The following is a 24703-nucleotide window of genomic DNA, read 5'->3' as shown; positions in this document are numbered from 1 at the left end:
CCTCGGCGGCCGCATTTCGCTGGGCCAGAAATGCAAATACGCTCGTGTCCCTTACATTGGGGGCATAATAAATATTATCATGTGCTCAAGATTAATCGGGAGCCCCCCACTACAGCGTGCATCGGAATCAAATAGTGCTTTTGGCACGTAAAACCCCAGAATTAGACGATATAATGTCTGATTGTCCACACTCCCTATGTTATCTCCCCAGATATTACCACAGCGAACGTATCCGTGTCCTGCTACAGAGACAGAGCCTCGACGAAGCGTGAAGTAATGCACTTCCTCGAACTGGATGAAGTCTCGGTGTGGGCGACGGCGAACTTGACACTGGAACAGGGTACCCAGTGCCAGCTCGGGATTGAAGTCGTTAGAGGAAATTGGACAAACGGAACGATGGCCATTGGAAGAATCAAGGTTACCAAATCGCAACCAGGTATGTCTTACTCTGCAGTGTGCGCACCACAAAATTTGAATCTTACATGCCAGAACACGCGTAAGTGCATCAAATACACGCATAGAATGTCGATAAAAGGGGACAGTGATGAAAATGACAACATATCTTAATAGCAGCGTTGTAGCAGCGAAGTCCTGCGGGACACCCCGCGAAATAACTTGACTGGACGCTTTCAGTGTTCGTGTTCGCCCACTGTTGTAAACTCAATTCTTGGGGCACTTTCGTTTTAGGGGCGAAGCACCTTATAGCGGCACCCGTTCCGTCCCCGTCGTAGTAGTAGTAGTAGTGTGGAGCCAGTCTGAGAAAAATGAGAAAAAAATTCCGAAGTTGTGTCCGTAGCGCGGAATCGAACCAGGGACCCCTCGCTTCCGAGCGCGCGGCGTTAGCCCACTACGCCACGAAGCGGACATGGACAAACGCACCACGATGGCTATAAATACCCAACATTAACGAAAGGCCGCGTTTCTAGCGCGTTTCTAACGCGTTTGTGCTAGCGCGTTACGGCTCGTGTAAGAAGCTGGTGTAACACGCTGTGGCCTCTCCACCTTACCTTCAACGCGTTTCTAACGCGCTGCCCAAAGCGGTGGCAAGTCAAGTTCAAGTCGAGGAGCGTTTATGAATACGGGGGGTATACTCTCTCAGCAGTCATGTGATGGCGTCGGCAAACGCGGTGCACGTTCCGGCATGTGTAAATGGCTGCGTAAGACGCTGTGGCCGCTCCCCCTTACTAGAGAGTACTGCACGTTTCTAACGCGTTTGTGCTAGCGTCCCCTTAAGCGGGAGATCCGATGATTCCCTCCGGAGCTTCGCCCACTCATCATCATTCACCTCGTGGATCTGCTGTCATTTTTTTTTAATTCAACATTAGGTCATAACCTATGACACAAATTAGGAATTATATCATTTACAATCAATAAAGACGCGGCGGGACTGAATGCCAGTTTCATCTACGTATTTCCTGTTTTTTGTACTTTTACTTTTTTATATTGTGGGCGTTTATTACGCACGTCTTCTTCATCTGTATATTATCATCATCATCCTACGTTGCGCGATCCTCATCTTCAGTTATGTGTGATCATCATCATCGGGTGTGTGCTTTTGCTGGTTCGCTGCCGAGTACTCGGGCCGAATAAACGTCGTGCCAACAGAGACGCCATAAGTGGTGGAGTTGCTCTTCGATCCTCAGTCCTCTGCCCGCTCAGTCTACCCCCTGGAGCTACGTTCAGGCCGCCGCTTGGGCCCACTGTCCGCTAGCATGTCTGAGGACGCACCACCTTCCACTTCTACCGCTACCGTTCTGACACCACCAGCCACCCCTTACATCCTCAGCAGCCACCAGCGTGACCCCCATCTCTTCGCTGGTCTTCGTGAAGAAGATGTGGAGGACTGGCTCGACGACTACGAGCGCGTCAGTTCCGCTAATCATTGGGACGACCTTAACAAGCTCCGCCACGTCTCCTTCTATCTGACGGGTGTGGCGAAGACATGGTTCTTCAACCACGAGATCGACTTTACTGACTGGGCTGCCTTCAAGCAGCGGCTGCGCCAAGTATTTGGTACACCGGCCGTTCGTTCTACCATCGCAACGAAAACCCTCGATACTCGCCAACAACAGCCAGGCGAGTCTTACACATCATACATAGAGGATGTTCTTGCGCTTTGCCGCCGTATGAGTTCATCTATGCCAGAGTCAGACAAAGTGCGCCACATTCTGAAAGGCATTAGATCAGTCGCCTTCAATGCCCTTGCCATTAAGAACCCCACTACAATCGCTGACGTTGTTACAACGTGTCAGCGCCTGGACGAACTCGAGTCTGTTCGCCTTCAGCCGGACGTTGGTGACTATTCTTCTACGGCGGACCCACATCTACGTGTCGTGATACGAGCAATGATACGCGAAGAATTACAGTCAATGGGCTTGTCGTCACCATCCGTGTGCCCCAGCGCGCCTTCTAGCGCAGCCTTGCGTGACATCATCAGGGATGAACTGGCGTCCTTGACCTGCTCCACGCACGTGCAACCCTCCGTCTCTCGCCCCCTGCCAACGTACGCGGAAGTTGCTGCCACGCCTCCAGGCAACGTCAACTCCACGGTGCCGCTGCGCACGTACGCGTCGGTTGCTGCCGCGCCTCCAGTAAACATTTCGACGATGCCGCCCGAGCTTTCATCAGCCCATTTGACTGCACTGACTCCCGGATCACCTAGCCCCCTGTACTATCCGCCATGGCGTCCGTCACGTCCCACGTGCTATTACTGCGGCTATCGCGGCCATATTTCACGTTTCTGCCGCAAGCGCCAGCAGGACGAGCGTCGGGGATACGACATCTCCGAACGCAACTTTTCCGGTGGAGTCTCTTCCCAACGCCGGCGTTTCTCTTCGCCTCCGCTCCGCTCTACTTCTCCGCCCGCATCGACTGAAGACCGAAGCACTTACCGTTCAGCCAGACGCCGCTCCCCTTCGCCGTTCCGCCGCTCCACGTCACCACTACGGCCCGTCTCCCTCAACTCTAACATTCGTCCGGAAAACTAAGCGATGCAGTTTTTGGAGGACAAACTGCATACGACACCAGGACTGATATTCCTCCAGCGCGCCCGTCCAATATGCTCTCGGTGTTTGTCCAAGGAGTGCCCGTCGATGCTTTGGTGGACACAGGTGCGACAATTTCTGTTATTCACGCTGATTTATGTTCCCGTCTCAGAAAAGTCACGACGCCATACGATGGACCGACGCTAGTTGCAGCCCAAGGAGACCCTGTTCGACCTTCCGCTCTTTGCACTGCCTGTGTTTTGATCGATGATATCCTGCACCATATACAATTAGCTGTGCTGTCCCCGTGCGCTCATCAACTTATTTTAGGGTGGGATTTTCTCTCTTCTGCTTCCGCGGCTATTTGTTGTGGCCAACGTGTCGTCCATCTTACGGACACTGACTACTTACTTGGGGAAGACAGGTACACGCCGTTGCGCCTGCTCGCTGCGGAAGATACCGAACTGCCTCCCGGCCGACAGCGCATTATTACCATTATGTCGACCGATATCGACCATGGTGACGTCTTGGTCTTGCCCTCTTCCCGTTGCCTTCATAAAGGCATCGCTTTTGCGCCAGGTGTGGTTCGATTTCACAATGGCTCGGCGCTTGTCACCGCCACGAACGCGACATCGGAGAAAATTCTCCTTCCGCAAAGCACCACAGTGGCTTGCGCGGCCGACCCAGGGCCTGTATGTGTCGTGCCCCTTACGACTATGTCTTCCAAAGACCCTTCTACTTGTGCTACTGCTTCTCCCTCCGCCCTTACTGCAGCCATCAGCAGTGACTTGTCACCTTCACATATGCAGCAGCTGCTTGCTTTGTTGAACAAACACGCGAATTTATTTGATGTCCATTCGTCGACTCTGGGCCAAACCACAGCTGCAGCGCATCGCATTCAGACAGACGAAGCGTCGATAGTGCGCCGACGCCCGTACCGCGTGTCCCTAGCCGAGCGGAAAATCATAGAAGAAAATGTCGCGGACATGTTACAACAGAAGGTAATCCGGCCCTCAGCTAGCCCTTGGTCATCTCCGGTTGTTTTGGTGCGAAAAAAAGACGGTTCCGTGCGTTTTTGCGTCGATTACCGGGCCCTCAATAAGATCACTCGAAAGGACGTATACCCTATGCCTCGCATTGACGACGCCCTTGATTCACTACATGGTGCAGAATACCTCGATCTCGAGCCTCGATCTGCGTTCTGGCTATTGGCAAATTCCCATGCACGAAGACGATAAAGAAAAAACAGCGTTTGCCACCCCTGATGGACTTTACGAATTCAACGTCATGCCTTTCGGGCTATGCAATGCACCTGCGACTTTTGAACGCATGATTGATACCGTGCTGCGTGGCCTGAAATGGAAAACTTGCCTCTGCTACCTGGATGACATTGTCGTCTTTTCATCCACGTTTCCTCAGCACCTGCAACGCTTAGATGAAGTTCTGACGTGCCTTGGCGACGCTGGTCTTCAGCTCAACACGAAGAAATGCCATTTCGCCAACAGATCCATTAAGGTCCTGGGGCATGTCGTGAGCAAGGAGGGCATACGTCCTGACCCTGACAAGATTGCTGCGGTCCTTCGCTTCCCTCGCCCAGAAAAGCCTAAAGACTTGCGAAGCTTCCTTGGCCTCGCTTCTTATTTCCGTCGCTTTATACGGAACTTTGCCTCCATCGCTGCGCCACTACACAAACTACTTGCTTCCGGTGTACCCTTTCACTGGTCTCAAGATTGTGAAGCAGCCTTTGGCATGTTAAAGGGCGCCCTCACGTCTGAACCTGTGCTTTGCCATTTTGATGAGACTGCACCGACTCTCTTGCACACAGACGCTAGCGGCCACGGCATCGGTGCCATTCTTCTGCAACGCAACAACTCTTCGCACGAGAGAGTCGTTGCATACGCCAGCCGCGTACTCACCGATGCCGAGAAGAACTATACAATCACTGAGCAGGAGTGCCTGGCGATTGTTTGGTCCGTACAGAAGTTTCGTCCCTATTTGCACGGGCGTCATTTTACAATTGTTACGGACCACCACGCATTATGCTGGCTCTCCACTCTCAAGAACTTGACTGGACGGCTGGGTCGCTGGGTTCTCCGCCTGCAAGAATATGACTTTGACATTATTCATAAGTCAGGCAAAAAACACCAAGATGCTGACGCTCTTTCTCGTTGCCCGCTTCCTGCGCACCCACTTGACACCTCGGCAACTGCGTCGCAAAGCAGCTCTTCGGATGTCACTTCTGCGCCGTTTTCCTCTCTAGCCACCATAGACCGCCTTTCTCCGGACGACGATCAAACATTTGCATTTCGCCAAAGGGCTGACCCATATTGTCGGCGTATGATAGACCACCTCTCTGGCGCTTCTCGCCCACCTAACGCGCGGCTTCGACGCCAACTCGCACAATTCAAGCTGAACAATCACGTGCTGTATCGGCGCATTTACCACCTTGACGGTCAACGCTGGGTGCCCGTTCTACCACGCTCTCTTCGAGCCCATGTCCTCAAAGCATTCTACGATGACATGACTGCTGGCCATCTCGGCTTCCACAAAACCTATGATCGCATTCGAAGCCGTTACTATTGGCCTGGCCTTTCTACTAGTGTGGCGAGATACGTCGGTTCCTGTTCTCCGTGTCAGCGTCGCAAACTCCCAACCTCTGCTCCTGCCGGCGAATTACTGCCTATTCCGTGTCCTGACGCACCATTTGAGGTTGTTGGTATCGACCTTTACGGGCCCCTTCCTGTTACTGCAGCTGGAAATCGGTGGATAGTGACCGCCATCGACCACCTGACGCGCTACGCTGAGACAACATCAGTGATCACTGGCTCAGCTTCGGAGGTTGCCGACTTCGTCCTTCAAGCTATAATTCTGCGCCATGGTGCTCCTCGAGTACTGCTCAGCGACCGTGGAAAGGTCTTTCTCTCGCAACTTTTAAACGAAGTCCTGCGCGCCTCTGGTACCACCCACAAAACAGCGTCGAGTTACCATCCACAGACTAACGGCTTGACAGAGCGATTTCATCGCACGCTTGCCGACATGATCGCCGTATATATTCAGCCTGATCACAAGAATTGGGACAAAATTCTACCTTTCGTCACTTTCGCCTACAACACGGCCGTTCAGCGTACCACCGGCTACTCGCCATTTTACTTAGTTTACGGACGGTCGCCTACTTCCCTTCTAGACGTTTCTTTCTTCGATGCTCCTGTCAATCCATCTGCATCGTCTAGCGAAGAATTCCTTTCACGACTCGCCCAGTGTCGCCAGCGTGCTCGCGTCAACACGACGGCCAGGCAACACGACCGGAAGATCATTTATGACACCCTCCATCGCGTTGTGTCCTTCCGACCTGGTGACGAAATACTTCTATTGACGCCCCTTCGCACGCCTGGTTTGTGCGACAAGTTCCAGCCGCGTTTCATCGGGCCCTACATCGTCCTGGAGCAGACATCACCCGTCAATTATCGCGTGACTCCTGTTGTCGCCGCCACAGACCGCCGTTGTCGCAGCACCGAGGTCGTTCATGTCTCCCGCATGAAACCCTTCACGCGGCGTTCTTCGTCGCCTTGACTTGCGGCCAGGATGGCCGCTTCCACGTGGGGGGGAAATTAGTGTGGGCGTTTATTACGCACGTCTTCTTCATCTGTATATTATCATCATCATCCTACGTTGCGCGATCCTCATCTTCAGTTATGTGTGATCATCATCATCGGGTGTGTGCTTTTGCTGGTTCGCTGCCGAGTACTCGGGCCGAATAAACGTCGTGCCAACAGAGACGCCATAATATCTAAATATCTCATGATGTTTTTTGTTCCAATCTGCGCTTGCTCACCAAAATGGCATTATTGAAACACAGAAAATAGCATTTATTGATTGCTTTTGGCACGACAACAAAGCCATATAAGCGCACTGAAATCTTTTATTGAAGATATTATTTTGGAATATTTGCCTCTTACGTCAGCGTCCTACGAAGCGCTAGTGTAATTCTCGAGACGCTTGCACCACCCAGTTTGACCACTTATGGCGGACTGAACGAACAGTTGAGTGTGTGTGTGTGCGCGTGCGTGTGTTTTATCGAAAAAAACAATGATCGGGATGTTTAACTGAAACGCGAATGTTTTACCGTCCGTTGTGCGAATTATGACAACTTTTGCGTCCAGTTTCTTTACACTTCGGCATCGTGTGAGTAGTCGCCTGCTGAATTATTAAATTTCATAACGTTCTTCATGCACTTTACATCAAAGACTTACAAGGGTCGTACTCATAGAAACGTTGCATTCAAGGTACATTGTTTGGTATCTGGAAAAATGCATTTGTACTCAACTTAGAAAAAGCAAGCGCAACTACTGTCATGAACAACCAACTAAGAGTAGACTGACATGCCTAACTCAATGGAAAGCCCAACACACGATTTTATCCATTACCTTATGCTAATTGCTTCCTCACAATTTTTTCCCTCATCGAAGTATTACTGTTCGCTTGGCGGGGCTTTAAAACGCCCTAGTTTTGTTTACGTACACCTGCTTTCACGTCGTGACACACCATGAGGTCCCGGTAGTCTGCGGAAACGGCGCCTGCTCCTTTGCATTCGCCGTCAGTTTGATTGTGCATCCGTGGAAGACGTTAATGTGTTTCGAAGCGAACCGTACCATCTTTCATGAGGGACCACTCCTTACGCAAAATGTTTTTCTTTGTGTGCATGTGTTCTTCAACCGATATGTCCAATGTACCACTCCGTGATGGGGTTCATAAATGCGATTCTGTAGAAAACTTACATGATGCCTTGGCCATACTTATACCTATTATTCCTTTATTATTATCCTACATGTTCTCTCGCCATTCTTCTGTTACCCTGATTCCCAAGTCCGTCAGGGTTATCTATGTATTTGTTATTCCTACTACACATTTGAACATCCTGTTGACTTAGCACAATGCCCATTGTGTGCATAAAATGTCTTGTATAACTATTCTAACGCGATAGCGTTAAAGGCCCCATGTCGCAGAAAATCTGGCGTTGGTGTCGGCGTGCGGCATCCTCGTCCAAGAAAATTATGCCGAACCACCCCGACCACGTAGGCCTTCCGGGTAGCGCCGAGGCGCTGGTGAAATAACTGAATTTCTCAAAGTAAAATGCATCAGAAAAATTGTAACGTACGACTATTACAAAATTTTATTATTAGAATTATTGAATGTGGTTTTCGTGCTATACATCCTTGGTACGTGTCAATGTGCTTAAGTTTGTTCCGCGTGTGTTCAGAGCTGAATTTAACTATTGTCGGGTGGAAAGGAAAAATACTGACCCATTATCGAAACAAGTCATTGAAAAACGCATGCCACTCATTTTATTTACGGCTATTTTTTGTTTGCCTTTCAGGCGTTCATCCAAAGTCAGCTCCCAATTCAGCGAGTGAGTAGAAAGCCAGCGTCCGACCATATCTTGTATACTACATGAAATAAGCGTATCAGCAATGGCGTATGATAAAGCAGTTCAAAGTAGTTCACATTCTTACCGCCACCTTTCCATTAACCTAAAGAAATTTACATCACGTCACTCTCTCACGTATTTGGCTTTTCGCCATTTTTATGGAACCAAGTTTATTTCGAGGGAGGAAACTGAAACATTTGGCGGAGTAAATGTGTTGTAATCACGTCTGAAATGCAGCGCGCACAGAAGACAAAAGAGACAGGAAATATAACAACAAGCATGGTCTCGCAAGTTCCTTATTTATATCACAACTTCTTTGTAATTGTTTGCCTGCGTCCATTCTTTTTATTGCGCGCGGTGCAGCAACAGGTGTGCTTTTCTTTATTCTGCTGCATTCTCAACAGGTACTCAATGAGGTAAAGTAACATGGAAGGAAAAGCAAAAATTAAAATGCTGGTACTGCCTCTGTGCACGTCTAGCGTTGTCAAGCCTGTCGACAGTCCGTATGAGTATGGCATTGAAGGTATCGATTTACATACGCTGTTAATACTGTTTATTCTAGTTTCGAGTGCTGTGTACCTATATTTATTTAATTTTGTTCTTACAATTGACTGGAAGTGAAAGCAGCTACACAAACAAGAACAGAATTTTAACAGATGCATCCCAACACACGAAGGCTGTTTTATTTTAACCCATATGATTAGGGAGCCAGCTGAGCCACTATCAAGCTCTTAGTGTGAATTTGTATTCGTGTTCGACGAATTTTAATGCGAAGCATTTTTTGCCTTATTATTGGCAGTCGGTGGTGCGTAGGTAGGTTACTGTCATGCTTCGCTTGAATAAAAAAAAAAGCAGTGGCTTAGCTCGGCTATGTCAGGATATACGTAGCGTTAGCAAAGGTTCAGCCGATTATTCTTAGCTTATTCTTAAGCTTATTCTTAAGTTAAGATTATTCTTATGAGTCAAGCTTCTCCCTTCTTCTGCGCTGTTGAGCAGCATTTGCGCTCTCCTTCTCCATGGCTATACCACACTGGCAAACGCCAGTCAGAAGCGCAGCGGCTCAAGCGCAGTGTCAGACGGCGACTGCACAGCGAGCGCGCGCCGGCGCCAGTGCGTCTACCACGGCTACGACGTCACTCCTCTGGAATGCGCAGACCGGCGGCGGTGAGTCGCGCGCGGCGGCGGCGGAGTGCGCGAGAGGTGCCGGCTCCGGTGGCTCCAATGCGCAAGCCGTGTGACATCACTGATCCTTGCGCATGCGCAGCACGGCTCTTGATGTGCCGCGCGAAACGGGATTGGCTAGGCCAGTGTAGCTAACGCTACAAAAGAAAATAATGTGTCACCGACGGCGGATTGGAATCTCTGCCGAGGATCACAGCATCCCGATGCTCTAACCACTATATTGGCCATGATCAGACGGCATTGTCTAGTTCAAAAAGGCAGCAAGTTTAAAACATTGAGCGCGTGCATCACGTGCAACTTTCTCGTCTTCTTTCCCTTGAGAGCTCGTGCTTTAAAGCGCCGCGTTACACGGCACTATCTGCGGGACCTGCCCACTTTCCCACGCACTTTCCTCCTAGTTGTTTACGCTGCGCGACGTTATAGCAACTTCATTATCGCCCAGGTTAATTATGTTTCAGAATTTCTTCGCTGGAGTACATAGACCATCGTCGTTATAACATACACCAAATAACAGTCATATCTGCGTACGACTGCATAGCACGTAGCGGCTGACCACGTCACATTCTGTGTTTCTCTCGCTTATGCTAGTCTACTACCCAAGTAGAACCCAACAATCGTCATGTCGTAAGCTCCCGTCGAATAGCCGGCGTAGAAATCGTGCCTTTGCTGCCATGCGATCGTCTTCGACGCCGTCATCGTCAACTGCTCATTTTACACAAACACCATTGGTTCATCTTGTAACAGTTTTCGCAACCCCAGACTATGCTGGATAGCCAAGTACCCGCAAAATGCTTCGCATAACACCCATTCACACAGTGCGTGCATTCGTCTTGAGAGATTTGCAGAGAGGCAAACGAAGTATGAATACGGAAGAAAATTTGGCTGTGGCTTAACTCATTTATGCCTGGGTGTGCGTAGTGAGAGGTACGGTGAATCTTATTGTTTAGCTTAGTTCTCTTTGCGGTTACATCTATATTGTTTAGCTTCGTACGTCTGAGTGTTTAGGTTTGGTTGTTACCTCTTGTTGTGTTATGGTTACATTAAAGACTAGACATTTTTAAAGTGTAACGCACTTATTTTGAAAGTCTTCATCTCGTTTTTTCTCAATTGCTACAAACATGGCCCGATGGTCGGTGAGGCGGGAAGATAAGGGGTTGTCGTCCAGTGACTTGAACACGTTTCGGATGCTATCCTCATTTGAATGCACTCGCCTGGCCGCTTCGTACTTACGACGCTTCTCGAGGCGTGCGGCTCGTTCTTCCTCCGTCTCCTCGGCTCGCTGCCTCCACAATATTATGATTGTGGTGGCGGTGGTAGTGTCAGCTATAATGATTATGAAAATAATAATAATGATTATCTACCAAACAAAGCAAAATTTTACGTTGTAAGCAATGCATGGGGTAATCAGATTGCTATTGTAAAAAAAATACTGTTACGCATTCTTTTAACTTGTTAAGAATGGGCTAATGGAAATGGAAAGGGAGCGCAGGAGAAGCAATACGCTGTTATCGGCAGCTTCGCATGATAATGTCGCACAAAAGGAGTAGAACTTTCATGGCAGTTCCAGAAGTTCCAGCCACTGGCTTTAATCTACTATGAGCTCGACATAATGTCATTAAAATTCAGCAGCAAAAAATAAGCTTTCTCGCTGTTTTCAGCAATACATTTGGTCAGTTTATATGTCTGTCATCGAATTATGTGGCTACGTCTTGACTACACTGTTTTTCTCTCCTCAAACTGAAAGAAAACCACAAAGTGCCTACTTACCCACAGAAGCCGGCACTGTCGGCAACGCCATGTTTTGCGGAAACAACAAGAACAACAACGTCGTTTTTTGCCATCGCAATTCAGAATAGCACGAAGAGCGTAATCTGAGAGCATGTGTCGCTTACTATTTCTAATTATTTCAGCACCACTTCATACCTCCTCGCTGAGGTTCATGTGAATCTCTTGATGGCGGAGACTTACAGTTTGAGGAACAGTTTCGTGAGGAATATCAGCTGCACCAAAGTACATTTCTGTTATTTATGCCTCAATATTATTGAGGCATTCAGCTGAAACGTAATAATAGTCAAATAAGTAAATATAGAAACGGGAAAATTAATCATGGGCCATTTGACTAGCAACCACTTTCATTTATTTTCTCATATTTGCCTAACGTTCGTATTGTCACCTGGCGTCTTGCTCTTTCGCTTCACAACTTCCATTGCCGGCAAATGCTGTATCACGAAGTATTAACTCCAGTTTTTATGGAGATAAACGAGCACTTCCCACGGGCAACAAAAATAAAAACAAAGGTGATGATGTTTGTAGCTTTATTTTGAAATTTTTTAATTTAATCCACAGCTTATACGCCTAATTGCACACGCGAAAATCCACCCGAGATGTACAGCACATCAGTTCATTGCGCCATTAGGTATATTACGCACTGTCCAGCCTATTTCGCATTTGTGAACAAGGGTCTTCTACATGTCTCGAAATGTCATAAACTTTCTTTTTTGTGTTGCCTGTCGCGAGTGTTTCTCTCTAAGAAAATGTATGCCACTCGCTAGACGATTTTCTGGAGATGCCTGGATTATTATAACTCCGGTTTTGCAACTCGTGGACTGCGTTATCTCTAATACATCCTTCTGAGACCTGAACACAACTATGGGATATAATCCGTCTTCAGGGTTGTTTTATTGTCTACTGTTATATTCTGAACTGAAAAACAATTTCTAAAACTTAAATACCGCGGTTAGATGCCAAAAGCTGCGTCTCCGTGTCCGCGAAAAAAATAACTATCTCCATCATCTCCTCATGTTTGCAATGGTAAAAACTGCATTTCATTGCTAGGACGCAGATACGAAGATGGAACTACGCCTAGTACATTGACATGCTGCTGCTTCGTCTGGTATTTTCACGCAATCTCAGTGATTTCGAAACACACCTTAATGCTGCTTTCGTCCATCTGGGGCGTGTAGGATTCGGGAGTCGTGGTCTCGGAGTCTGGCGTCAGCTGAGAGGGTCACGCTCTAGCCTACACCACCGGTGCGTCTGAAAAAGGTAGCTGGCCTACGCTACCGGAGCGTCACAGGGAGGCTTCATGGGCCCACGCCGTTGTCCGAGCCTTCTTGACGAGGGTTGGTTCTTTAGTGATGAGTACGAGGTCGAGAGGTAGGGGAAACAGGGTGTTTATTTACATGTAGGAGAGGCAAACTTATTTATAGAACAAGGGATGCTTTTACTGGCTGGAGTACGGAGCGCAGTACATCGTTCTCGTAGCATGAGCTACATTTCCAAGCCGTCTAAATGGTTCTGAGCGAGCACACCTGATCAACCGGAAAATTCTGATTTTAAAACAGTTCATTTTTCTAGGTGACCAGACGAGGGAATTTGATGACTGTGTCTTGGCCAGTCATAATCGTTGAACCGTTTGTAAAATCCCGCCCATAACGTTTCACCTTTCGGCCGGACTGCGCCTCCAGTGTGGCGCGATCACGTCCACACACGAAGAAACCACGTGACAGTTTGGAAAACCGAAGTAGACGCAGTTCTCACGGAAATTCTCGACGTTGGACCGCTGCGTCAATTATGTACTCCGTGGCCGTAAGAGCTTGTCAGGATCAGGAGAGTGGCCTTCGCAGTGGTTACCGCTTCCACGGGGGTGCAGGTTCTTGTCCCCTCGAATTGAGCTACTTTGTGTGTCACAGTAGTTGTCGGTTCCCGTGGTCTTGGTAGGCGAACAAGTGGCATACATCAACCCCGCAGCCGTCCAACGTGTCCCGCCTTGGTGTCGCCGCTGGTCTGTCCGATGCCACGTATTGTGGGCTTCACAAAGCTGATTCGTCTCAGGAAAGCAGGAGAGGTTCGAAGGCCGCTGGCCCCGCTGGCCAATCGTAACAGACGACACAGAGGTGTAGATTAGTTTAGTGTCAAATTTCTCGAAAGCGGATAAAAAGAATGTGAGTAAACTATTTCTTTACAGTTACACATGCGCCGTACTTTATACCCAGAAAAACTATTTGGCATAGTCACTTCCGAATAAATAACAAAAGAAAACGTTGAAGGTAATGTGCAATGTATTGTAAGAGGCGTCTTAGCAGGATTTGCGGGCAGATAACTGCACTTTCTGAGGGTACAGAGCGCAAGTTACAAATTCCTGACATATAGTGCCAAGAACGAAGTTTCCCAATAGCTCGTCGCACAATTGTTCGTTCAACACGAGCAAGTTGCACAACAGCTTACAGCTAGATGCGTAATAGTGCGTCTGGATGTGTTCTATATTTCTGGAATGGCCTGAGTTCATTTCACAAGGACCGTGATGGGATGAGGCTTATCTAATCGCCCTTTCCGTAGTGATTTCAGGTCTTCTTAAATAGACATTGGTGCCCTGCTGGAACTAATTTGCTGTTTGTGCAATGTTTTATTTTGCCTAGCCGCACGTATTCGTAGAACTCTACGAAGTGCTTTTCGGTGCAGTTGCTGCGAGCTAGGCATGACTGAACATTTGCGCAAGCTAATTTAACGTTTTGGGACCACACAAGGCGAAACCGTTTGCCTAACAAGAACCGATGCAGGCCTATTATCTTGGTCAACAGTTCAAGGGATGCGCTCGCTCTTGCTTTGGCTTAGTCTGACACATTGTCATGGTGATACTGTTAGAAAACGCGAGTGCTTACACATTGTTGAATTATTACCCCAAGAGATTGCCAAACGAAGTGCCTTCTGATGCGAATCTTTTCATGATTTTTGTTATTTATTTCACGACTTTTTTGATAAGGATAACTAAAGGCTGCTGTCAGTACTATCACATATACCTGACACAACACAATGGGGGACTCTGTGGAATACTGGTAACCACATACTCAAACTCAAAGGAGAACCGATAGGCTCATTTATGTTAGACGAAACCATATGAAGCCAAAAAAAAAAAACAAGGGAAATTACGTGGGGTTTCATTGAGAAGTAGAAAGGTGAAAGGAGGCGGGGGGAGAGTCAGCCTGTACTGCTTATGGCCGTGGCAGCCAAATGATGTTCGACATCCGTCGCCATCACCATTAGTGGCAATGACTGAAAATCCGATAGCAAGATCTACTACACACACAAAAACACTCAAGGATATGAGCTGGAGAGTACCGTCTCCATAGCTGAATTAGTAGGACATCGCACACATGATGCTGAAAGTTGTGGGTTTGGCTCCCACTGGTGGGAAATTGCGTTTCGTCCTCTTTTATTTCCCTTTTACTTATCATTTCTACGTTTCATTTAAAACAACAGACATTTTCCTCCTATCTTTTTTCCTGTGTTCAATCTTCCTTCCCTTCATCTTCTTGTGTCTAAGTTGCTCAAAATGTAACTTACGTCCGAATATTAATCAGGCCATGAACACAACCGTAAGATAGTTATATAAGTAGATACAGAAAGGCAAAAGTAAACATCAGATTATGAAATTGTTTTTTTTTTGTATTGCGATAGCAATTATATGGACACTTAAAGGGGATTTCTGTCGTCGCCGTGAGGTTTCGCATACGTCAACGGCGATGAAATCGTCGACGCGCGCTGTATGCTGTATGCGAGAGCATAGGCTATGGTGAGAGGGAAAGCGCGCGAGGGACACGCGCTTTCACGGGGAGCGAACGCACGGCGGAGAGAAAACGCGCGTTCTGTGCCGTGCTCCCTCAAGGGCTGCAGAATTAAAGGTCTCATTGCTCCTTTACAATCACCATATATATATATATATATATATATATATATATATATATATATATAGCACAAACGCGACTTCTTCCGTCGCGCGAAAGGCCATGGGGGGGACGGGGGGACGGGAGGGAGAGAGGGGAGGCGACGTATAGCTGTGGCACCAAATAAGTAATTACATAAAAACTTTGCTAGGTGAGAAGGTGGTAAATACTTCCGACGCTGCTCGACGCGTGTGCCGTTCTGATCTCGTCGAAAACCTCCGAGCCGCCCCCAGAGGCACCGGCAACAGTCACCAACACTGCGCGCGTTGGGTGCCAACGCGGGCAAAACGACGATGGCATCGACAACAGTTCTGCACGTTGCTGGTGCTGCTTCATGTCCAAGTTTATACAGCTTATAAAACTACTATCCTTACTCCGTATAGCTCTCTACTAATTTGCTATCGCAATTGATGCTTTGCCTTTCGGGTGAAACTGCGACATCTTTTTTTTTTTCTTTCCTTTGTGATGACTGCGTCGAAATGCAGCGCGTTGCACATTCGAGGACGGGACTACATGTGGATGGAAACCAAATGGCGGGTCGTTGCCTTGGGTGCTCAACAATCCTGCTAAAAGAATCCCTGACTACCCTCGCTTCGACCACACTTTGAGGGCCTACAGAGGTAAGCGTCTGCTTGGTCAGGCTTTGAAGTATTTTAGTGACGTGTTCATGTGCAGATGTCGTGTGAATGCGTAGTCACACATCAGTTACGTTTCACTGCATTAAATGGTAGCACCTAACCAATGTCAGTAGTTTTCTTGTTACTATCCCTTAGTGCTCTCAGCCAGCGACTTATACCTGTAACTCGAAATGAACCACATGCAATTGAATTCACTCAGTTGCGATCCAGAAAATGCACTCTTTAGTGGAAGGCTTGCATGATTAAGTGCATATGTGCAGCAATGTGTTGCTGCAGAAAGGCATGCGAGCTTAATATGGAAACCAACTTAACAATAATACACTCTGCAGTAACTTGTTCTGAATTTTGAGGTAAGTGTAACTGCCGCCAATTCGTCCAAGGTGGAAGTTGTGTTCAGGCTGCTACAGTATTTGCAACTAGAAAAATGCTCTCATATCTGCTTGATTACTTGTAGAGGCAAATATTGCTTGTTTGAGAAATCGTATTGTGGCATAGCCTGATTAACACTCTTATATAAATTAGTCTATACTAAATTTAGGACACAGGTCCCAATGGCGAAATTGAAGCCGAGCAATAATGCAGATGCAGTTATATAGTTTCGGAAATGCGCGCTCAAGTTCTCTGGCGAACTGCGTAGATGTCAACGCTCAGTTTTTTTTTTGTAGTATTTATAACCTAAAATTATCTTTTTCTTGCCACAGGACATTTCATTTTTGCTTCTATCGGCAAAAACAAACCATTTGGAACAGCGGAGCTGAAGAGTCCGGATTTTCAATTTAACACTACTGATGAAGCCTGTCTCAGCTTCTGGCATTTCACCGTCCACGACAAGCGAGCCCAGTAAGTAGTAACAGAGAATACAGTTGCCACCAATTCTTCATCACTCCTTACGATTGCCATGGCTAAAAATGTGTGCTGGTGCCAAAAAAGTAATGTTTCTTGTCGCGGTGCACACGGTTCTGTACGTTCCTTAACGGTTTTTGCACTTTCTGTCTAGTGGTGACGAGGAAAAAAATGGCGGAGGTGTAACTCTTGTAAACCTAACTATTACGTGCGAAAGGTCTGTTTGGCTTGGTTGTGCAAAGACTATGCGCACAGTGTTTCATTATAGCACGCTTCAGCGCTTGGTAAGCTTCTCTATAACGTGCTAATCTGGCCTCCCTTTGCTCCGGTGTTTCAGCAACCAACTTTGCCTTTGCTTGAGATTTCGCAGCCTGCCGTGTAGCTACATCTACTAGATGATTGGATTCAGCCTGTCGATTGCGATGAAGCGCACGCACAGACGGCCCAGCCGGCGCACCATCCATGGCCTGACTGATCGACCAAGCGCCGGCGAAGCAGCCGTTAAACCCTCGCCTAGTCACGTGGTACCGCAGCGGCGAGATTCCGAGCGAGCGCAGCTGTGACGCTTCTCCGCCGCGGATCACGTGGCGTGACGTCACAGCTGCCACACGTGCGCTCCGGGGGCTCAAGGTCACTGCGACGCGATGAATTACCTTGCGAGGCAAGGCGTAGCAGAGATTTCGCTCTAAAAAACGGTAACCTTGAGGTCGCAATAAACTCAAGCCTATGCCTTATGATTGTGGCTACATAGCAATTTAGTGTGCTGAGTATTGCTATACACAGCCATTTGGCTGAGGACAACGCAGTGAAGCACTACCGTGTTTCACGGAGTGTCGCACATGCCACAGTCTGTCAGTAATGGCGCAAGAATAGTTGTTTTGTTTCTCGTAAGGCCTGCAGCCAGGATTTAACGTCCGCGTGAGCTTTCAGCCAATGATTAATGTTTTTCTACAATAAAACCCTACATGTCTTACTGCCCAATAGGCTGATATTTAGTTACTAAGTAAGAGTGAAAACTGACTAGAAAATACACATAGCATCACCCTACCACCTTCATTCTCTTACAAGTGAGCATGCAGCGCGCCGGTATAAAATGATGCAACATTGACGATTTATCGACAGTACATCATTATTTGCCACTAATTGCGATAACATGAATTTTTGTTTTCTTTGTAGAAAAGAGTTGTATTGGGGGCTGCAGTATAATACTTCTGCGAAAAAGCGGCATGCGTGCCGTGTGTGCTTCACGCAGCATTCTTTGCCATCGTCCTCACGGCCTCATGGTATATTGAGCTGTTGCCTCTGACATGCGCCCCTCGTTATAAATGTAAAGGAAAGAAGTTTAATTTATTGTCTGTGTAACCGTTTGAATCTCGTGCTATGCCGCCTGTAGAAAAATATTTATTCTGCCTCGCTCTCAACATATTCCACGTGGCTAGTTCAGTGAGCATGAAAGATAGGGATGTGATCACGAAAACCCGGCTTTTCGCTTGGGATTGAGCACACAAATTTTACCATGAAGAAACAAAATATGAATAGCCTTTATCAGTTCCCGTAATTCAAAACAGAAACATTGTGTAAAGCGACTTGGAGAGGAGGAGGAAACAACTTTACTTTGTTATTTTGGCTTAGTGAGGGCATTCTTAGCGCTGGCTTGAGACTCTGAATTTGTTCATTTTATGCATGTTCCTTTTCTAAAAAAGCTTGCAGGTCTTGAACAAAACACTAGAAGCTTCTCCATGTCTGCGAGTATTTATGAGTCTTCTATAGGAATCAGCTAGCGCAGGACAGGGGTAATTGCATGGTGATCGCAGGGAGAGGCCTTCGACCTGCAGTGGACATAAATATAGGCTGATGATGAGGTGATGACAGGATTATACAGCTCCAATAGCATATGTCAAATAGCGACAGCTGGGAAAGCTAAAGTGTATACTTGCGCAGGATAGTTGGTGCATTATGACATCAGAAGGGGGGGGGGGGGGAGCTAAAGTTGAGGCCAAAAGAAGAGTGAAGAGTTTAGTGAAAGACAAAAGGTCTACTATACGAAACTGCTATGTTTACTGAAAATGAAAACATATGCTACGGTCGCTTTTTTATTATCTGTTTGGAATTTATGCCTGAGATGAAAAAATTGGAGGACGCATCGCCTTTAAGAGTGGAACGCGATAGAGTTAACGGGCCCCGTTCGCATCGCATTTTTCTTTGACTAGGCTTCACTGCAACACAGAGCGTGGGAAGGCCAGCTTACAAAGACCAAGCTTACAACGATCCCCTTAAAGTCGTCTTCACTTTTAAACAGAAATGCATTGCTGGGAATACGTTTTTCCAGGGGCATTATAAGTTGTCTTATATTAAAACGTGAAGGTCCTAGGACCTTTTTTTATTATTTTATTAATTGTTTGCTATTGCCCCGACGTGCGCGCGTGTCCAAAACGCATTGGGCAGGCCAAGTCCCAATTTGACCTGCATAGCATGCGAGCGCCATCTAGATAAGATTTTCGCAAGTAGATACCCAAGCGCGCCGCTGTTATAAATGCTGGAAAAGGGGTTTGTGTTTGTGTTTCCTCGTAACAGAATTATGTTTTCTCGTACACCACCATGTCTGTAGGTTGTGGCTAAGTCGTACTTTGCCATATTTCTGACAGATTTTACTTTGAGAAATTAAATTTTTCTTCACTAACACCTTGCACCACACGGAGGGCCTGCTCGTTGGCGGTGGTTCGGGATAATTTTCTCCTGCATTAACACCTTCCGCCACGTGGAGAGACTGCGCGGTCGGTGTGGTTCGGGGTGATTTTCTCTGCCACAGACGCTGACATCTACGGCGACACCTGATTTTCTGCGACACGGAGCCCTTAACACTATGGCGTTAAAAACATCTTACTTAACCAGTCTCAGTCCCAATCATCTACGTAGAGAGGCATTGGGAAACAAGGGGAACGGAAATCTATTTCGTATTGCGCTTCATGGGCATTTCGCAAAACATTTGTTGGCAAAAGAATAATTCGTCTGCAGACTTTAAGGATTTACCAACCGAAATGATAGCTTTTTGCTCATGGATAATAGCATGCAAGATCAGCAAAACTAAATTAACTCCTGAAAAATTATTTTTCTATGATTCGCTGTGTCTTCCTAACAATACACAAATGTTGTTACCCCGCGAAACTAAAGGGTGTCGAACATTACTATAAAGTTCGTTTGGCGAGTTTTTACAGCGGAGCAGTTAAAGCCTTGCAAGGTTCGTCTCGTTGTCGTGCGCAGCCTCGTCGAGCTGGAGAACGTGAAAGCAGAGCATAAGAGGAGAGGACATGCAGAGCGATAAAGAGAGAGACTGACAGAGCGCTAAAGAAATAAAACAAAATGAACTTTCTTCGTGAGGCGGGATTTGAACCCGGGTACCCACTGTTCGAAGGCGAACGTCCCAACCACTGCGCAATACACCCACGCTTGTTGAACACGCACTTATGGGAACCATATGGTTGCATTGTACCGACGATTGTAACACAACTTGTCATGGGCGAAAGAAAGACAAAATGAGAGCGAGGGAGAGGGAAAGAGAGAGAAAGAAAGAAAGAGAAAAGAAAAACAATATGAACTTTCGTGGCGAGGCGGGATTTGAACTCAGGTACTCACGGGCCGAAGGCGAGCGTCATAGCCTCTACGATAAACACCCCCGCCTGCAGAGCTCCGCTGTTACATCAGATTTAACAAGCGTGGAACTGGCTTAATTTTTTTTTTACTTTGACGCCGTTTTCCCATGCAGTATAACGGTGCTAGCCGATGGCCATTTCTTGTTCGGGTCTGGCACCAGGACAAACCACCGATGGAATCATGTCCTTGTAGCCTTCAAGGTGCCCCCTCAGAAGTTTAAGGTACAGTCATGCTTTCACTCTTAATTTCTGTAATGAACCACAAATGAACGCCTTTCTCCTACAAAGCAAATGTACAGTTGCGCGTTGAATTACACTGAGTGTTAAAAGGTAAAGTTTAGGTGTTTTGTTTGTACGTATCTTTCTTGGGTAACGACTCAGTTATTCTAGGCTACATTTTGTTTGGTTTACAACGTTTGCTGTGAGCTTCAGCAGAAATGTGAAAATGCAAATACTACTCGAGTGACAAGCAGGACTACAACTATTGTATGCAACAATTTCTTAGTAATTATTGCCCAGTAGCATTACGTTGTGGTGATATGCCATATTTGCATATTTTGGCTTTTTTGTTTACGAAGAACAATAATTATGTACGTACCAAGCTGCTCTAGCGTAGGATATTCGTAGTATATCAATTGGTGAAACTGGTGAATCGTACCATACTTAAGCTTTTTCAGGCGGTTGCTAAGAGAGCCGCTTGGACAAGCAGGAAAGCGTGATTCATATTCTTCTTTCTTTCCTTTTTTTCTTTATTATTTATGCTAGTGTATATAGACATATTCCACAAAAATTTGCTTGAGTTACATTTTTGTATACTTGTATAAACTCTGCATGAGCCAATGACTCGCCGTGATGCTAAGAGCTAAGATGAAAGATGAAAAGTCTCGAGTATATACCGGGTCTTTCAGCGAACACTTTAAAAAATTTTAAAGGTTGCCTGTGCCAGAGAGCACAATTCTAGTTCCTGAGTTGTTCTACTCGTAGAGGTGGACATGAACAAAAAATTGAATAGCATATTTGACTAATTGAAAAATTCACTAATCATGTTTTTTAAGCTAGTAACCTTATACCCCATACTGCAATTTACAAATTCTAGCCATGGAGTACCCAAGGCGGATCCACTTCGAAAGAATTCTCAGGATGACACCAGTTTGGAGGTATTATTTCGCGAAGTTTTGCGGAGAAATGCATATTGGCGTTCAGTTACTTTTGTGCTTCAATGCATAAAACGACATTTTGGTGTGAAAGAACTGGAACGCCATTGAATTTCTCCGCAAAGTTGGGAAATTAATATTGTGAAGCTGGTGTCATCCTAATTATTTGTTCCAAGTGGAGGAATTAGGATGTCTTGCGAATTCCACGACTAGAACTTGTAAATTGCAATATGCGCCATTAGGCAATTAGATAAAAATAATTAGTTATTTTTCTTAATTAGACGATTATGCGTTTCAGTTTCTTGTGCAAGTAATGTCCGCCTCTTCGAGTAGACCAGCTCATGAACTATAATTGTGATATCTGCCACAGGCAACCTTTAAAAGTATGTGAAAGTGTTCGCTGAAACACTCTGTATATTTCAATTTAATAAAGCCTTATTATCATTCTTCTTGTATTCGCTGCGCAAGCATTTTTCGTAAAACGTTTATTTGATATTCGAAATGACACTAACGTCAATAACGACATAGATATTAGTAGAATTCTACTTGTATCTAGAAGGGCACCTATGTATTATCTCACGTTTCAGATCTTCGATGCCTAATAATGTATGAACACAAGCTTTAGTCTTCACGTATTTTTTTTACAACGAATAAACATTCACAGTAGTCGTCTTTGTGTATCTTATTTGTTCTCATGTTTTTCGGATTGTCGCTCATTTCTTCGACTGCCCTGTTCTTGTCAAAAAAATGCAGTTCTCGTCGCGGGCTGCTATTTTAAATAGGAATAATTTTTTGTCTAGGCCCAAGCCAACACTGCCAAGTAAGAGCCGATCGATGCTCGCCCATTTTTAAATTTTTGTTTCAGCTCAAGAGTGAAGCACTTAGACCATGTCCGCTTATCACCATTTTCATGAGCAGCACTAATTTCGAGATATCTGTCTCCAAAGCTTGCTGGAAATGCCTTGTCATTCCGGTTAGGTTTATCCCCAACAACTACAAAATGTTTCTTGTAAACTAATCACGATAGCTAGCCTAATCTTTAGCCAAATTTAAGGACAAATATATCGAAAATGGCGCAAGCCTTAGATATTCTGCAAAGCTGGCATCAACAGACTAGTTCTTGGCATTCATTCATAATTTTGAAAATGTGGCGTAAAGTAAATATCCTAAAATATAATTAGAAAATGTTTTCAATTAGCTACCAGTATGTTGCGATTTCGAACACACAAGTTCCCCTTGTTCCAGAATTAAACTTGGCAGGTTGAACATAATTATTTATAAAGCGGGCATTATCAATCCCTTCGAACTAAAAAAAAAACGAGACGTATCGGAAGAATAACATATCGCCTTCGCTTTAATATGTGTTTATGGGTATGTTATGGATATTGCAGCTCCAGATCCAGGCGCACGTGGAAAGCGGTCTTATAGGGTTGGATGACATAGAGATCACTGAGGGAACGTGTCCTGTTAGAGGTAAGAGTGCGTGAGGCTTCGACAAATCATTTATCTCCTAGAAAAAAAAGATGACAGAAACCACTAGCATTCAACGTCAAGGGTCCCATGCAATAATAAAGCATGAACTGATTACACCGTTTAATCTAGTTGCCAAATTAACTTGCTGCACTTGGTAAGTGGTTCGATGGAATCTGCGAGGGACGGATGAAGTATTATGTTATCTTTTCTGTGTTACTATGAAAAAAAAAGTGGCGGTTCAGCCAAAGCTGCATTAGAGGCTTTTCGGAAGGGTCCGACTGCCGACAGACAGTATGTCCATCGAATGACGCAAAAACTATGGAAGTTTCTACCAGTATATTAGGATGTCAAGCTTAAACATTTTAGGCGTAATAAGTGTTTTGAGCTGAGGCAAACCGTCATCAGACGTGAGCGTGTGATGGTGATCGTGTGATGTAACAAAGCACATATAGGGGGAGGAATTTTGAGAAATTGGTAAGCATCGATCGACAGCAAACGAGTGAGTCAATATGAATGAAATTACCAGGAACGTATATATGGAAGAAACACATTTGAATTCCGGGAACTTGAAAACATGCGCTCTCTTTAACGACAGGAGAAACAAACTATTTCAGACCGCATTATTTATAATCAGTAATATTTATTTATTTATTTATTTATTTATTTATTTATTTATTTATTTATTTATTTATTTATTTATTTATTTAAAATACCCCCAAAGGCCCTCATTATGAGCGTACTACATGGGGGGGAGGGGTCACAGGCGCACAGGCACTGGTCATAGATTATACATCATATTAAAAACAAGACAATATAACAAAAGTAGTAATAGAGTGAAACATAGGCAATATACAAAATAAGTCACAATTATTTCAGAGAAAACATTAGTACATATTATGAGAAAATAAGGCAACTGCAATAAAAAGCAAAACAGCAACAAACATCGGAAACACTGTAAAAGTCCCAAGATAATAATAATAAGATTAGTTGACAAGTCGTGAGCGAATTAAATCTTGAAACTTTGTCAAGTCAGGTTCCATGGCAATGTCTGATGGTAAGGCGTTCCACTCAGTTATTAAACCCATATCATCCACTGACTGCGCTTGTGATGAGCTAACGAATGGGAACGGTGATGACGTGTGAAAATGGGCTCACGTCAAATTGTTAAAGAACCGTTGTAATCACTTATATCGTTTCTCTGGCGCCAGGGCTAAGCGCATGAGCTAAGCAAAATCTCACAAAACGCCTTTCAGACTTTTGCCCCTTTGAGCCGGCATACTCGTGTCCCATGCACCAAGGAACCGGAAGTTTTGCCCCATGGATACCGATCATCGCACAGCAAATAGGAATTCCAGACAACACTCTTAAGAATCTGAAGGGTAAGTGTTTTGTTGTTGTTGTTGTTGGCCCTGAGAAAGAGAGCCGCAAACACACGCACAAAAAGTGCGCATGGGTTAATACCAACCGAGACATAAAACTGCAGGTTCCTTGACGATTTGGATTATTTAATGAGTCACCTATCGAAATAAGCGACTTTCCCAAAGCCCTAGTCTTTCCTTACTACTCTGCAGATTTTAGGCAATTTTTTTTCAAATGGTAGTTATCGTTTATCAATAAAATCCTAAGTGTTA

The 24703-nt window shown here is 45.8% G+C and overlaps 2 protein-coding genes across 2 annotated transcripts in view; both read left to right on the top strand.

Moving 5' to 3' along the window:
- The window catches only part of LOC119448916 (MAM and LDL-receptor class A domain-containing protein 1-like), a 69911-nt gene extending 69639 nt beyond the window's left edge, over positions 1-272 (top strand). Inside the window, exon 17 of the mRNA XM_037712126.2 lies at positions 212-272. Coding sequence (XP_037568054.1) covers positions 212-272 — 61 coding nt within the window. The remainder of the gene's footprint in view (positions 1-211) is intronic.
- Positions 217-24703, top strand: part of LOC119450643 (MAM and LDL-receptor class A domain-containing protein 1-like) — a 127661-nt gene continuing 103174 nt past the window's right edge. Inside the window, exons 1-7 of the mRNA XM_037714157.2 lie at positions 217-436; positions 8359-8391; positions 15800-15934; positions 16654-16792; positions 20559-20667; positions 22991-23072; positions 24326-24451. Of these exons, the coding sequence (XP_037570085.1) occupies positions 277-436; positions 8359-8391; positions 15800-15934; positions 16654-16792; positions 20559-20667; positions 22991-23072; positions 24326-24451 (784 nt within the window). The 5' untranslated portion in view covers positions 217-276. The remainder of the gene's footprint in view (positions 437-8358; positions 8392-15799; positions 15935-16653; positions 16793-20558; positions 20668-22990; positions 23073-24325; positions 24452-24703) is intronic.

The sequence above is a fragment of the Dermacentor silvarum genome, chromosome 4 (assembly GCF_013339745.2).
Source record: "Dermacentor silvarum isolate Dsil-2018 chromosome 4, BIME_Dsil_1.4, whole genome shotgun sequence".
Taxonomy (NCBI): Eukaryota; Metazoa; Arthropoda; class Arachnida; order Ixodida; family Ixodidae; genus Dermacentor; species Dermacentor silvarum.
This window is presented reverse-complemented; position numbering and strand designations above follow the sequence as displayed.